General features: G+C 43.3%; 1 protein-coding gene across 2 annotated transcripts in view; it reads left to right on the top strand.

The window, feature by feature from the left end:
* CHD7 (chromodomain helicase DNA binding protein 7) overlaps positions 1-14392 on the top strand; it is a 206157-nt gene that overhangs the window by 154132 nt on the left and 37633 nt on the right. For both annotated transcript variants that reach the window (XM_073583948.1, XM_073583947.1), the window contains 6 exons: positions 1518-1655; positions 1755-1876; positions 3371-3614; positions 4473-4649; positions 5386-5529; positions 5633-5894. In XM_073583948.1, the coding sequence (XP_073440049.1) occupies positions 1518-1655; positions 1755-1876; positions 3371-3614; positions 4473-4649; positions 5386-5529; positions 5633-5894 (1087 nt within the window). The remainder of the gene's footprint in view (positions 1-1517; positions 1656-1754; positions 1877-3370; positions 3615-4472; positions 4650-5385; positions 5530-5632; positions 5895-14392) is intronic.

The following is a 14392-nucleotide window of genomic DNA, read 5'->3' as shown; positions in this document are numbered from 1 at the left end:
GCTGCAATATACAGCTCCTAATTATGGCTATGGTCACACAGGTTGGATCTCGGCAGATTTTCCTCCATGCATCTACAACCTGAAAATCTATTGCACTGTGCAGTGCCATCAGTGCGGACGAGGTGGACTGGGGTCGTAGATGTGAAATCCCTAACATGTTTATTTAAACTCCTGATTTCGCTATGGATTTTCCATATAGGTAAAATCTGTAGTAAATCCAAATAATCCCCAGAATGATCCAGGGTGTAGATAAAGCCCATGTGGATGTACCACATGGTCCAGAATTTCACAGCTGAAAAATAGGGTTTTTGAGTTGTTGGTTTGTACTCAGTCAGTCCTTTTGGACATAAAAAGAAATCGGTCAGCAGGTTTTTCCTATGTAATCTGAAGAAAGCAGGAGATAGCGGCTGAAACACTGATTTTAGGGATGCCATTTATTAGGCTGTGTGCTGTTCACTTACAATGAAGGTTTTATGCTGCGTTCAGATGAGTTAGCAAAATCCTGGTGACAGTGAAGCCAGTCCAAAGCAATACGACCGAATGTTTTATATATACATATAAAATGATCATATTATGGTTATCTGTAACTAATTTGTTAGGAGGCTAAGTGCACACAAGTGTACAAAAAAAAAAATCATCCGCTCTCCATCCAGAAAAAAAAATGATGAAATCATCTATATTGTCATCTGTCTGGCATTTTTTTATATATGCTAGCAGCGATTTAATGTTTACAAGAACAAAAACCGTTTCCAGTGTTAAGAATTGCAGTGTATTTATAGAAGTTAGATGCTATATTGATCCACATGTGCTGTCCATGTAAGGTTGTGTTTTTTTTTTTGTTTTTTTTTTCCCAGACCACACCGAAAATACGGTGTGTGAACGTAGCCTCACTACATTTGAAAATAAAGCTGTCTGAAAAGAAAAAAAACAAAGATGTCTATTTATTCTTTTAATAGGAGTATCCAGCACTAACGGGCTGCTAGTTACTACCTACCTACCTATGTTGCCCAGCGCTATTCGCCACCACCACAGAGCGGTCATAGAATTCCGCTGATTCACGTCAACACAGCGGCAGTTTCTCTTCCTGTTGACAGGGCGGGACTACTGGTGTCATGCTGATTGACAGCTGGGTCTCCACTGCCTAATGGGGGGAGCTCGGCTGTCAATCAGCATGATGCTAGTAGTCCCGCCCTGTCAACAGGAAAAGAAACTGCATATTGTTGACGGTGAGCAGCTGACTCTCTGGCAGGCGTGCTCAATGACCGGTGCCGGGTACAACATGCAGATGGTTGCCTCTCTTAGCAACTACATGTCTGTTAATTCTTAGGTGTATATATATATATATATATATATATATATATATATATATATATATATATATATATATATATATATATATATATATATAATTTTTTTTATTTTAAGTCCAAGATATCCCCTTTAACATAGAGATAAAGTTGCCATGTATATAGATTTTCACTGTCCTTTCTTTAACACCTCCGTCTTGTCTCCGGAAGCCAATTACTCACTACTTGGTGAAGTGGTGCTCCCTTGCATACGAGGACAGTACATGGGAACTGAAGCAGGACTTGGATCCAGCAAAGATTGAAGAATTTGAGAAACTCCAGAGCAGGGAGCCAGAAACAGAGCGCGTGGTAAGAATTGGCACAGCCGACCAGTGTTTTTATTTGAAAATAGCTCAGTTATGTGGTCTTTCGGAAAACCACTAATGGGATTTACTGCATTTGAAACAGGAGCGACCTCCTGCCGACGAGTGGAAGAAATCGGAGAGTTCCAGGGAGTATAAAAACAATAACAGTCTCAGGGAATACCAGTTGGAGGGAGTGAACTGGCTGCTGTTCAATTGGTACAACACGTAAGTATTTTTCCCACTCTCCTAGCAGTAGCTTTACTAAACTTTAATGGCTTTGTTTCATGGCACAGTTTAACCTTACAGATTTTTATTGGCATCTTAGGACCGGAGTTTATACTCTATAAAAAAAAAAAAAAAATGTGGAAAACCATATTTTACTGCGCTCAGATCTTTTATAACCTCTGGCTTTGTGTGAATGCTGGAAAATGTTTAGACGCAGCATTATGCCGATATAGCCGTGTTAACCCTTTCCTCGAGCGTCTGTAGTGTGCATTTTCTGGTTGTGTTAATCAGCGGAGCACAAAGCAGCTGCCCCCCCCCATCTTATGAATCCCCCCAGCCTGTACACAGGCATGTAATGGGGGCATGTTCAGTCGCTTACAAAAACCCCGAATCACACAACACTACATCATCGCTGCTTTACATGTGCGCTATTCCAGCTGCTGAACGATGAGGCATACTTTCCAATCTGGAAGGCCAGTTTCCCCACTCCTTCTGTACAGTAATAAACTGGGCCATAATATATGTGCCATGTGTGACTGGTTCCTGGAAATGCGTCCTTTATTTGCCTTTTTCTTTTTTTTCTGCGCCAAGGATCATGGGAAATATAGTTCATCCACCGCTGTGGTCCTACTGCTTGGTACACAACCCATCGCAGACATCTTGTGCTTCCAGTTATGCAGATATAACATAAATCACAGAAATTGTGTGTGGCCTTGCTTAGTTTACCAACTGCAGGGTAGTAGGCTGAATGAAGATCGGTATTTTACTGATGTAGGGTTTCTCTTCCAGCGAGATCACATCCTATGTGGGCATTGGCACACAATGGGATCTGAATGGTTTGTGTAACTCCATACATTTCATGTACGTCCACGAGAATAAGGAAATCCTCAACAAATCTGTAACGGCACAATCTGTGCTGCAGATTTATCACTATGGAAAGGGGCGAAATTTGCAGCATGAAGTAACAGGCTATAAATGTCAAATATCAGTCGCACCATTCAGTTTACGTTGCTTATTTTTCTGGATTAAATTTCAATGGCAATCTCCTCTGCAAAGCTGATACTATCTCTGTGTATGGTGCAGTGCCCTTTGTTTTCCAAAGGATAGCGTTCTGATCTATGGGGGTCCGTGGCCCTCACCCACTCTGTAAAGCCTAATGGAGTGGAGGTCCATCATAAGCATAGTCTCTCTATTCCTACTTAAAGGAACTGTTAGCATAGAATGACTGTTCAGCGAAAATAGATGAGGAAACAAGCAGGTGGGACGGTGCACTTGAATGTTTGGCCACACCATAATGCACCGAGTTCCTGTGCTTGGTTTGAACAGTCATTCTGTGCTGACAGTCCCTTTATAACAGCGCCAGAGATTGCAGAGGGCAGCGCTCGGCTGATCTTTAAGCCTGTGTTGGATGCTAGCATATTGCTCCATGAACATATGATGGGACGGTGCTGTATAGCTACTGAGTACAATTACTCTTCAATCTTTTCTATCTAGACGAAACTGCATCTTAGCCGATGAAATGGGCTTGGGTAAAACCATCCAGTCGATCACTTTCCTGTATGAGATCTACTTAAAAGGGATCCATGGCCCGTTCTTGGTCATAGCTCCGCTCTCTACAATCCCAAATTGGGAGAGAGAATTTCGCACATGGACAGAGCTGAATGTGGTCGTGTATCATGGAAGCCAAGCAAGCAGGAAAACCATACAACTCTATGAAATGTACTTTAAAGATGCACAGGTTGGTAGAAGAATGGAAACTGAACAGAGCTTTATTCTTTTTCAATTTTTATTTAATAAGAAAAAAAAAGGCTAATAAAAATGACTTGATGGCTGTTCAATGTTCAGTGAAGTGCCTTTTTAATAAACTCTGGATCTGATGGATTCTTTTCACCTTTTGTAAAATGTAACCCATACACATTTCTACTCTTTTACAGAATGTTGAAAGGACATGGCTAGATAATGGTACAATTGTGTTCAGATCAACTGGCTTTGTGTGTGTGCAAGGCCACAGATCAGTGTATCAAAGCAATAAGCCAGACAACACCACCATGAAGAGTAGATTATACTGCTTCCTAGACAACTGCTCTCGTAGGACATAGCTGTGGTGAAAAGAGCCACAATTTGTGTTCTAGAAATAAGCAGGAACATGGTCCATGCTGGAGAAAATGAATGCCTTCGCCATTCTAAAAATATCCAGGGCCGATTATTAGGAGTTGGGGCTTGTATTTTTAGCGTTTCCCCCGCTCACTGTGTTTTCTGCTTCCTAGTTGGTCCTTTTGAATGACTTGATGTTCTTGATGTGTAACTTTCCAGCTGTTCCCAAACTACTAGAGCCACCTTGCTCGCACGCTCTCTGCTAGTTCCTTGGGGTTAAAAGGCAGTTGGAAAGTAGCAATTTGCTTGAAACGGACTTATCCACAACTTCTAATTTTACTGCCGACGGTTCGGAGCCAGGCTTATTTGTAGCGCAGCGAATTGTTAAGCACCAGCTTTAGGACGTTGTAAACATGTTGGTTTTCTGTGCTGAATATTGGGGAAAATAATATATTTATTCTAACACAACCCCATTCTTCCTGCTCCTTCTATCTGAAACCAGGGACGAGCAATAAAAAATACCCACCGGTTCCATGCCATCATTACAACGTTTGAAATGATTCTGACCGACTGCCCCGAGCTCCGAAACATTCACTGGCGTTGTGTAGTCATTGACGAGGCTCACCGGTTGAAGAACAGGAACTGCAAGCTTTTGGAAGGGCTAAAGATGATGGCTCTGGTGAGTACTTCCTACATGGCTTCTCCCTGGTAGGTGCTCCAATTCCCAGGTGGGTGCCTTAATATTTATAGCATCGTTTTGTTATATACGACTCCACGAAACACCTTCAAATTGCTTGGAATATCACTGTAGACTTTTTTTTATTTTTCGGAAGCATCAGTCTTTTAAACAAGAGCATTTTATGACAGGAGGTGCCACGTGTGATTGCTGAATCAGCACTGCCGGGCTCTGGGGCGAAAGTTGTTACCAGCATCTGTTCTTTAAACATTAGACTGGGAGAAAATGTCTTTTCTTACCATATATTTGTGGATTTGGATTCGGTGCTGCATTGAGGGTTATGGCAGCCGTTCATAGCTTGTGGCTGCCCAGCTATAAAACTGCACCTCCCAGCTGGCTCTGCTCCAAGCGGGGCTGACAGGAACATGTTCTCATTTATCTAGGTTTCCTTGCTTTGTTGAAGACTATATAACTTGCATTTTTGATTTTTAGCTAATGGCTAAACTAATATCTTTTTATAATGCACCCTTTATTTGTGCATCGGGATAGCCATAAAATTGCATCCATTTCCCTATAATGCAATTTGTATTTTTGTATGCCTTATCCATAAGCTTAGGACTGCTGGACATGTTTTATGCTGATAAAGGTTTGTTGGTTAGGTGTAGTGAAAGTTTGCTGCCTTTTGTTGTCATGTAGCTGCCTGTTCGCCGCTCTCATCTTTCCCTTGCTATGCTTTCAGGAACACAAAGTGCTGCTAACAGGGACCCCTTTGCAAAACACTGTGGAGGAGCTTTTCAGCCTACTGAATTTCCTAGAACCTGAACGCTTCCCTTCAGAGAGCAACTTCATGCAAGAGTTTGGCGATCTGAAAACTGAAGAGCAGGTATGACACTAGGCAGTCAGTCTACGGTAAGCCTTTCATATATCACAAAGTCTCCTATTAATACGGGACAATGACAGGGTATTTTACTTTCTCACGTTGCTAGGTACAAAAACTTCAAGGCATCTTGAAACCAATGATGTTAAGACGTCTTAAGGAAGATGTTGAAAAGAACTTGGCACCTAAGGAAGAAACTATTATCGAAGTTGAGCTGACAAACATCCAGAAGAAATATTACAGAGCCATTTTGGAGAAAAACTTTGCCTTCCTCTCTAAAGGAGGGGGTGGTGGACATGCGAATGTTCCCAATCTTCTAAACACTATGATGGAGCTGAGGAAATGCTGCAACCATCCCTACCTTATTAACGGTGAGCGCTTGTTAAGTCTGTCTGTGGTAGTCAGATTTTGGATTCTGGTGGTCGGTTGTTGACGATGGAGCCTATGGAGGTATTTAGCATGGCAGATTGCAGTGAACTACGAATGGGCACTAAAATATTATGCACCCAAAGTAGGTGTGCTCTGCACCTCCACGCATCTTCTGGATACATGGCATTGAAGAGGTTGTCTCATTATGAATCCCTTGTCTACAGTTAGGTCCATATATATTTGGACAGAGACAACATTTTTCTAATTTTGGTTCTAGACATTACCACAATGAATTTTAAACAAAACAATTCAGATGCAGTTGAAGTTCAGACTTTCAGCTTTCATTTGAGGGTATCCACATTAAAATTGGATGAAGGGTTTAGGAGTTTCAGCTCCTTAACATGTGCCACCCTGTTTTTAAAGGGACCAAAAGAAATTGGACAATTCACTCCAAGGCTATTTCATGGACAGGTGTGGGCAATTCCTTCTTTATGTCATTCTCAATTAAGCAGATAAAAGGCCTGGAGTTGATTTGAGGTGTGGTGCTTGCATTTGGAAGGTTTTGCTGTGAAGGAAACAGCGGTCAAAGGAGCTCTCCATGCAGGTGGAACAAGCCATCCTTAAGCTGCAAAAACAGAAAAAAACAATCTGAGAAATTGCTACAACATTAGGAGTGGCAAAATCTACAGTTTGGTACATCCTGAGAAAGAAAGAAAGCACTGGTGAACTCATCAATGCAAAAAGACCTGGGCGCCCATGGAAGACAACAGTGGTGGATGATCGCAGAATAGTCTCCATGGTGAAGAGAAACCCCTTCACAACAGCCAACCAAGTGAACAACACTCTCCAGGAGGTAGGCATATCAATATCCAAATCTACCATAAAGAGAAGACTGCATGAAAGTAAATACAGAGGGTTCACTGCACGGTGCAAGCCACTCATAAGCATCAAGAATCAAAAGGCTAGACTGGACTTTGCTAAAAAACATCTAAAAAAGCCAGCACAGTTCTGGAAAAACATTCTTTAGACAGATGAAACCAAGATCAACCTCTACCAGAATGAGGGAAAGAGAAAAGTGTGGTACAGCTCATGATCCAAAGCATACCACATCATCTGTAAAACACTGTGGAGGCAGTGTGATGGCTTGGGCATGCATGGCTGCCAGTGGCACTGGGTCACTAGTGTTTATTGATGATGTGACACAGGACAGAAGCAGCCGAATGAATTCTGAAGTATTCACAGCCATACTGTGTGCTCAGATCCAGCCAAATGCAGCCAAATTGATTGGTCATCGTTTCATACTACAGATGGACAATGACCCAAAACATAAAGCCAAAGCAACCCAGGAGTTTATTAAAGCAAAGAAGTGGAATATTCTTGAATGGCCAAGTCAGTCACCTGATCTCAACCCAATTGAGCATGCATTTCACTTGTTAAAGACTAAACTTCAGACAGAAAGGCCCACAAACAAACAGCAACTGAAAACCACCGCAGTGAAGGCCTGGCAGAGCATCAAAAAGGAGGAAACACAGCATCTGGTGATGTCCATGAGTTCAAGACTTCAGGCAGTCATTGCCAACAAAGGGTTTTCAACCAAGTACTAGAAATGAACATTTTTATTTACAATTATTTAATCTGTCCAATTACTTTTGGTCCTTTAAAAACAGGGTGGCACATGTTAAGGAGCTGAAACTCCTAAACCCTTCATCCAATTTTAATGTGGATACCCTCAAATGAAAGCTGAAAGTCTGAACTTCAACTGCTTCTGAATTGTTTTGTTTAAAATTCATTGTGGTAATGTCTAGAACCAAAATTAGAAAAATGTTGTCTCTGTCCAAATATATATGGACCTAACTGTATATGTGTTATAGCACACGGGCATCACGGATGAGCGATCATCCCTATCTGAGCCAGAATGGCTGGCCATTAGCAGTCACCATTTCTCATGTACTGCATGGATAGCTTTTTATTTCATTGGCCAGTATTGAATATCTCTTTTATAAGCAGTGTAAAATGGATATAAGTAGCCCAACCTCCGAATAGGGATTGTCATCGGGAGACAACCCCTTTGTTAAAGTGAATTTGTCAACGTGTTTGTTACCTCATCTGAAAGCAGAATTATGTAGGGGCAGAGACCCGGATTCCAGCCATGTGTCATTTTACTGAGATGCTTGCTGTAGTTTTGGTTTAATCACTGTTTCAACAGCAAGAGATTATTAATAGAGGACGAGTAAACCTGCTGCCATGTTGTCCTCCATATTTGTGTCATCCGATTGACTGCTTTCTGTGTACGCTGTACTAAGGCAGAAAGCTGCTAATCAGTAGTAGGGGCCTGGTTATACCGAATTTATGAATATAGAGGACTACCGGGCTGCTGGTTTACTTGTCTTCTAATGATAATCTCCTGCAGATGAATCAGTGATTTTATAAAAATAGCTGGCAGCTCAGTAATTGACATATAGCTGGATTCAGGGTCTATGCCCCTACATCATGCCGCTCTCAGATTAGCTGGCAAAAACCTTGTGATTGATCCCTTTTAAATAATATTTCTCTCTGGTTGACTGTTATATACTCTCCCTCCCCAAATAACTGCTTACAACCAAAGACTTTTGTGTCATGTTCGTTTGCCAATGACTTTTCCCTCTTGCTCTTATCAGGTGAATAGATGGGCTCATTAATCCTCGCTTTAGCTGACTAAGCCTCACAGTAATGGTAGAGTTTGACTTTGATGCACAAAAAGGATGCAGATCTTAACATCCTCGGGTTAAGGCACAAGATTGCCCATTCTTCCTAAAGCAAAATCTGCGCAGGCTTGTCTTCTGAACAGTGTCTTACTCATTCATCTTTATACAACACGTCGTTAATAAGCTAGCAATGACGCCTAGACACCACCTTATATTACATAGCAGTCCTAATATCCTTCTCCTTGTGACCGACAATTCTGAAAATACTGGTTAGACCTGACGCTACAACGTCTTTTTGAAGGAATAAAAACGGACAATGAAATCTGTTGCGTAATTACATGTATAATAAAAACATAAAATGGAATTTAAATTATTAGTTTGTATTTAAATTCTATGTGACAAACTAAAATGACCAATGTGGATTTCTGATTGGATTGCACTATATACATGTAATCCCGGTATAGTTGACCAGGTGGCTGACTTCCATTTTAGCGTTTTAGAACTGTACTGTACGTTGCAATTCTTTGCTCTGCAGTAAATGCATGTATTATATTGTGCCTGCTGAGATGTTTCACTAGATGAGAAAAGTCTGATGAGATTGCACAGTTCTTGTGGAGAGAGAGGAGAATGTGGGTGGCTGTCTCTTTAAGAGCGCATCTGCATTTCCACCTAACCCCCTCATAAAACTGTTTGCAAATTATATTTAATTACAACCTGGTAACCTGCAGTGATTGATGTGCGGCGTCCTCCAGCCCCCTATTTCCTTTTCCCTCAGGCTATGACTCTCGCTCACAATAACATTTTTAGACAAGGCTGTCACTCGTGGGGGTGGATTTCATCCTGGGCAGTTTGCCCCGGGCCCCTTGCTGCTGACTCAGTCAGGATTTGCTTGTGCCGTCAGTTTGGATGTTTGCTGGCTTGTGTTTTCCTCGGGGCCCCACTTGCTTTTTCTGCCCTTGGACTGTGAGCCCTCCCTTTAAGCATTTATGCTATGGCTTGCCATTATAGTAGTGATTCTCGTTTGTCAGTCCGACGGCGAACTAATTCTCGTCACATCCGGTTTCCAGACTCATCAATCAATTAGTGTGCACCCAATGCACTTTAGCATGGATGTTTGGTTGGCGAAGCAGTGAATCATGGCATAACTTGTGCCATGCAAGGGTTAACGGATCTACATGATTTCTACTAATTACAATATATATCATAGAATCGTAGAGTTGGAAGGGACCTCCTGGGCCATCTGGTCCAACCCCCTGCTCAAAGCAGGATTCGCTAAATCATCCCAGTCAGATGTCTGTCCAGCCTCTGTTTGAAGACTTCCATTGAAGGAGACCTCACCACTTCTCGTGGCAGCCTGTTCCACACATTGATCACTCTAACTGTCAAAAAGTCTTTCCTTGTGCAAATGAGAATAAAGATGATCCTTCTACAATGTGACAGCCCTTTAGATATTTGTAGACAGCTATTAAGTCTCCTCGCAGTCTTCTCTTTTGCAAACTAAACATTCCCAAATCCTGCAACCTTTCCTCATAAGACAGGGTTTGCGGACCAGTCACCATTCTGGTCGCTCTTTTCTGAACTTGCTCCAGTTTGTTGATGTCTTTTTTTAAAATGTGGTGCCCAAAACTGGACACAATATTCCAGATGAGGTCTGACCAAAGAGGAGTAGAGGGAAATAATGACTTCACGTGATCTAGACTGTATGCTTCTGTTAATACATCCTATATTTGAATTTGCCTTTTTTGCTGCTGCATCACACTGTTGACTCATATTCAGTCTGTGATCTATTAGTATACCCAAGTCTTTTTCACATGTGCTGTTGCTTAGCCCTATTCCTCCCATTCTGTATATGCTTTTTTCATTTTTATTGCCCAGATGTAGTACTTTGCATTTTTCCCTGTTAAAAACCATTCTGTTAGTTGCTGCCCACTGCTCCAGTTTATTTATATCTTTTTGAATCCTCTCTCTTCTCTAGTATTAGCTATCCCTCCTAGCTTTGTGTCATCAGCAAATTTAATCAGTTCACCCTCAATTCCTTCATCTAAATCATTGATAAAGATGTTGAACAATACAGGGCCCAGGACAGAGCCCTGTGGTACCCCACTTGAGACATTCTTACAACTGGATGTGCAGCCATTTACGACCACTCTTTGGGTCCGATCACTAAGCCAGTTATGAATCCACCTAACAGTTGCCTTGTCCATTCCATACTTAGTCATTTTTTCAATAAGGATTGTATGAGATACTTTGTCAAATGCTTTGCTGAAGTCAAGATATACTATATCTACAGCATTTCCTTGATCCACCCAATCAGTGATTCCGTCATAGAAGGAAATTAAGTTAGTCTGACATGACTTATTAATTACAAACCCATGCTGACTCTGTTTAATCACTTCATTCTTATCCAGCTACTGACATACATGTTGTTTAATAATTTGTTCAAAGGTCTTTCCTGGTATAGAAGTCAGCCTCACCGGCCTATAGTTGCCTGGGTCCACCTTCTTCCCCTTTTTGAAGATAGGAACAACATTTGCTGTTCTCCAAGAATTTTCAAAGATTATGGAGAGGGTTCAAAAATTTCTTCTGCTATCTCCTTCAGTACTCTGGGGTGTAATTCATCTGGACCTGGAGACTTGAATTAATTTAGGTTAGCTAAGTGTTTCCTCACTATCTTTCTGTTTATAGATATCCTGGATTCTTCTATTCCCTTAATAGGACAGTGAAGAACAGTTGATGTTACATTTCCTTTCTGAGAGAACAGATGCAAAATAGGAATTTAAAAGTTCATCCTTCTCAACACCTTGCTTACCATTTCATCATTTTCATCCTGTAAAAATGCTATAGCATCTTTGACTTTTCTTTTACTTTTGACATATCCCCAAAATCCTTTATTATTGCTTTTGACATCTCTTGCAAGCCTCAATTCATTGTCAGCTTTAGTAATCTGATGTGTGCCCTGCAGGTTCTGCAGACAGCATTATATTCTTCTTTAGATATGCCTCCCTCTTTCCATTTTATAAACATTTTTTTCTTCCTTTTTAGCATGTGCTTAAGTTCTGTGTTCATCCATCTTGGTTTCCTTAAATGCTTCCTATTCTTCCCTCTTTTCGATATTGTTAACAATTGTGCTTTGAGAATTTCATTTTTCAAGATTTCCCATCCTTCCTGGACATTTTTGTCTTTAAGGATATACAGGCATTGGATCCCTCCTATTCTCTTTCTGAATCCCTTAAAATCTGCCTTTCTGAAATCTAACCTTGACGTCTGAGTCTTCACAGGTCTTCCTCCTCTAGTTATCCAAAATTCTAAAATGGCATGGTCGCTACCTCCTAGGGTCCCAGCCACTTTTACCTCCTCAACCATTTCCTCCCTGTTTATACAGATTAGATCCAAGGTAGCAGTTCCCCTTGTTTTCTCCCCTACCTTTTGGAAGGTAAAGTTGTCAGCAAGAGAGGATAAGAATTTCCTTGACCTGTTAGTTTTGCCTGAGGGAGATTCCCAACAAATGTCTGGATAGTTGAAATCTCCCATGACAACTGTCATATTTTTTGGAGAACTTGGCCATTTGATGCATAAAGAGTTCATCCATATCTTCAGCTTGCACAGGCGGCCTGTAGTAAATGCCTACAATGGTGTCCTTTCCATTGTTCTGTCCTTGTATTCTTACCCAAACAGTTTCCACAGAACTCCCAGTCTCTGAAGCTTCAATCTCTGTGCAGATATACGCGTTTCTAACATACAATGCGACTCCTCCTCCTCGTTTATCAAGTCTGTTTCTTGCAAATAAGTTGTATCCTTCTAGTTTTGTATTCCAATCATGTGTATTGTCCCACCAAGTTTCAGTGATTCCAATGACATCATATTTCTTTTCCTGTGTTAGTAGTTCCAATTCTCCTTGTATGTTGCCCATGCTTTGTGCATTAGTATAGAAACATTTTAGTTTGTGATTGGTTTCTCTTTCTCCAATATTTGTATTAATTAGATTCTTTTGTCTTTGTTCTTCCTTTCCACTTCTAATAGCAGAGTTCTCAATAGCATTTGTCAGGTGTATGGCTTTTTCTGGTCTTTTGCTTCCCTTCCCATGTTCTAGTTTAAAGCTCTTCTTACAAGTGTAGCAAGGCGACTTCCAAATACATGTTTTACAGTCTTCGTAAGGTGCACCCCATCTCTAGCAAGTAGTCAATCGTATAGGTAATTCACTCCGTGATCCAGAAATCCAAATCGTTGCTGACGGCACCATCAACGTAGCCAGTTGTTCACCTACAGAATCTATCTTTTCTCGTTCGCCTTATTGGGGGACACAGAGACCATGGGTGTATGCTGCTGCCACTAGGAGGCTGACACTATGCACAAAAAAAGGTTAGCCCCTCCTCCGCCGTATACACCCCACCGACCGGCAGGAAGTTCCCCAGTTTAGCTTAGTGTCAGTAGGAGGTGGACACGGGTCTTTGATTAGACCCATATCTACCTCGATGTGCGTCGTTTCTTTTCAGGTTTTTCCGGAGGGATACAGTGTGAATAGTCACATCTGTAGTCCCACAAAGAGACTATGAGTACGGCGTGTACTGCCACCCCGTATCCTCATAAGTCTACAGCAGGACCAAGACCCCTAACATGGATGTGGCGTTCCAGATGGTCCTCGCTCCCCGTCTCCCACCCACTCGCCTACCAGAGCCGGTCGGTCGGTTGAGGCGCAGGATACTCTCCTTGAAACAGTACGCTGGATGAAACGGATCAGGAGGGTAAGTATGAGACCTGAGTCCCATTCTCCCCTGCGGGTTCCACGCCAGGCCACTCCATGGATTCTTCGGCAGCGGTCGCTGTGACAGTGCTGCGACGCCTCCGCGTCGCCTCCAGGCGGCCGCTGCAGCTATTTAGGCCCTGGCTGGTTATCGGACAGCTCTTCCCCCCCCCCCCCCCCCCTCTGCCGGGTCCTAGCTGTCCTCAGTAGCAGCCACCGCGGCGGTTCTGCGACGCCTCCGCGCCGCCCTGTGCTGACAGGCGGCCGCCTCTTCTAATCCAGGCCCCGGCTTCATCTGGGGCCTTGTCCGGCGTCGCGGCCACGCCCCCCTTCTCCATTCTCGGGCGGGCTTCCCTCCCGCCCGCTCTAAGCCCGCCCACGGCCTTCTCCCCTCAGGTTGAGCGTCCCGGAGGCGGCGCCGTCCCTCCCACCCTACCATTTTAGCGGGCGGCACCATTTTTATCATCGGCGCCTAGCCCCGCCTACCTCCCTCCTCTGCATCTGCAGGAAAGCGCGCGCTTCCTGCTCGGCTCCTCTCTGGCTGCCGCCATTTTCGCAGCCTGTCAGCCGGACGCTGTTCCCTCAGCCGTGCCCCTGCAAGCCGGACGAACCGTGCATCTCCATTTATTGGAAGCTGCGATAGGACACCGGACACCCTCCTCTGCCTCCTGTCCCCCAACCTTCCGGCAAGGCTTCAGTGACTGTCCGTCAGTATGTCTAATTCTAAGTCTGACCGCGCTCGTCCCCCTGCCTCCTCTGGCACCTTAGTCAAGTACTTTGCGTGCTCTTCTTGCAATCGCAAACTTCCCTCAGGTCAGTCCACTCCCCTCTGCCTGGACTGTAGCAATCCAATCCAGCCCGACGCCGCTCAGGAGCCATCCATAGCCCCAGTGGTGAGTGAGCCCCCCATGCCAGGCTGGGCCTCCTCTCTATCACAGTCAGTGGCAGACCTCACCAAGGTGTCTCAGTCCCTAGTAGCCGTTCTGGACAAGTTGCCCTTGGGAGCTTCGGCGGGACCCAGCACGTCTCAGGACGTCCCATCTGAGCCAGCCAGCGGCAGTCGCAAGAGGCCCAG

Source organism: Dendrobates tinctorius, unplaced genomic scaffold (assembly GCF_039654945.1).
Source record: "Dendrobates tinctorius isolate UK_male_01 unplaced genomic scaffold, ASM3965494v1 ptg000082l, whole genome shotgun sequence".
NCBI lineage: Eukaryota > Metazoa > Chordata > Amphibia > Anura > Dendrobatidae > Dendrobates > Dendrobates tinctorius.
The sequence above is the reverse complement of the archived record's forward strand: the minus strand, read 5'-3'. Positions and strand labels throughout refer to the sequence as shown.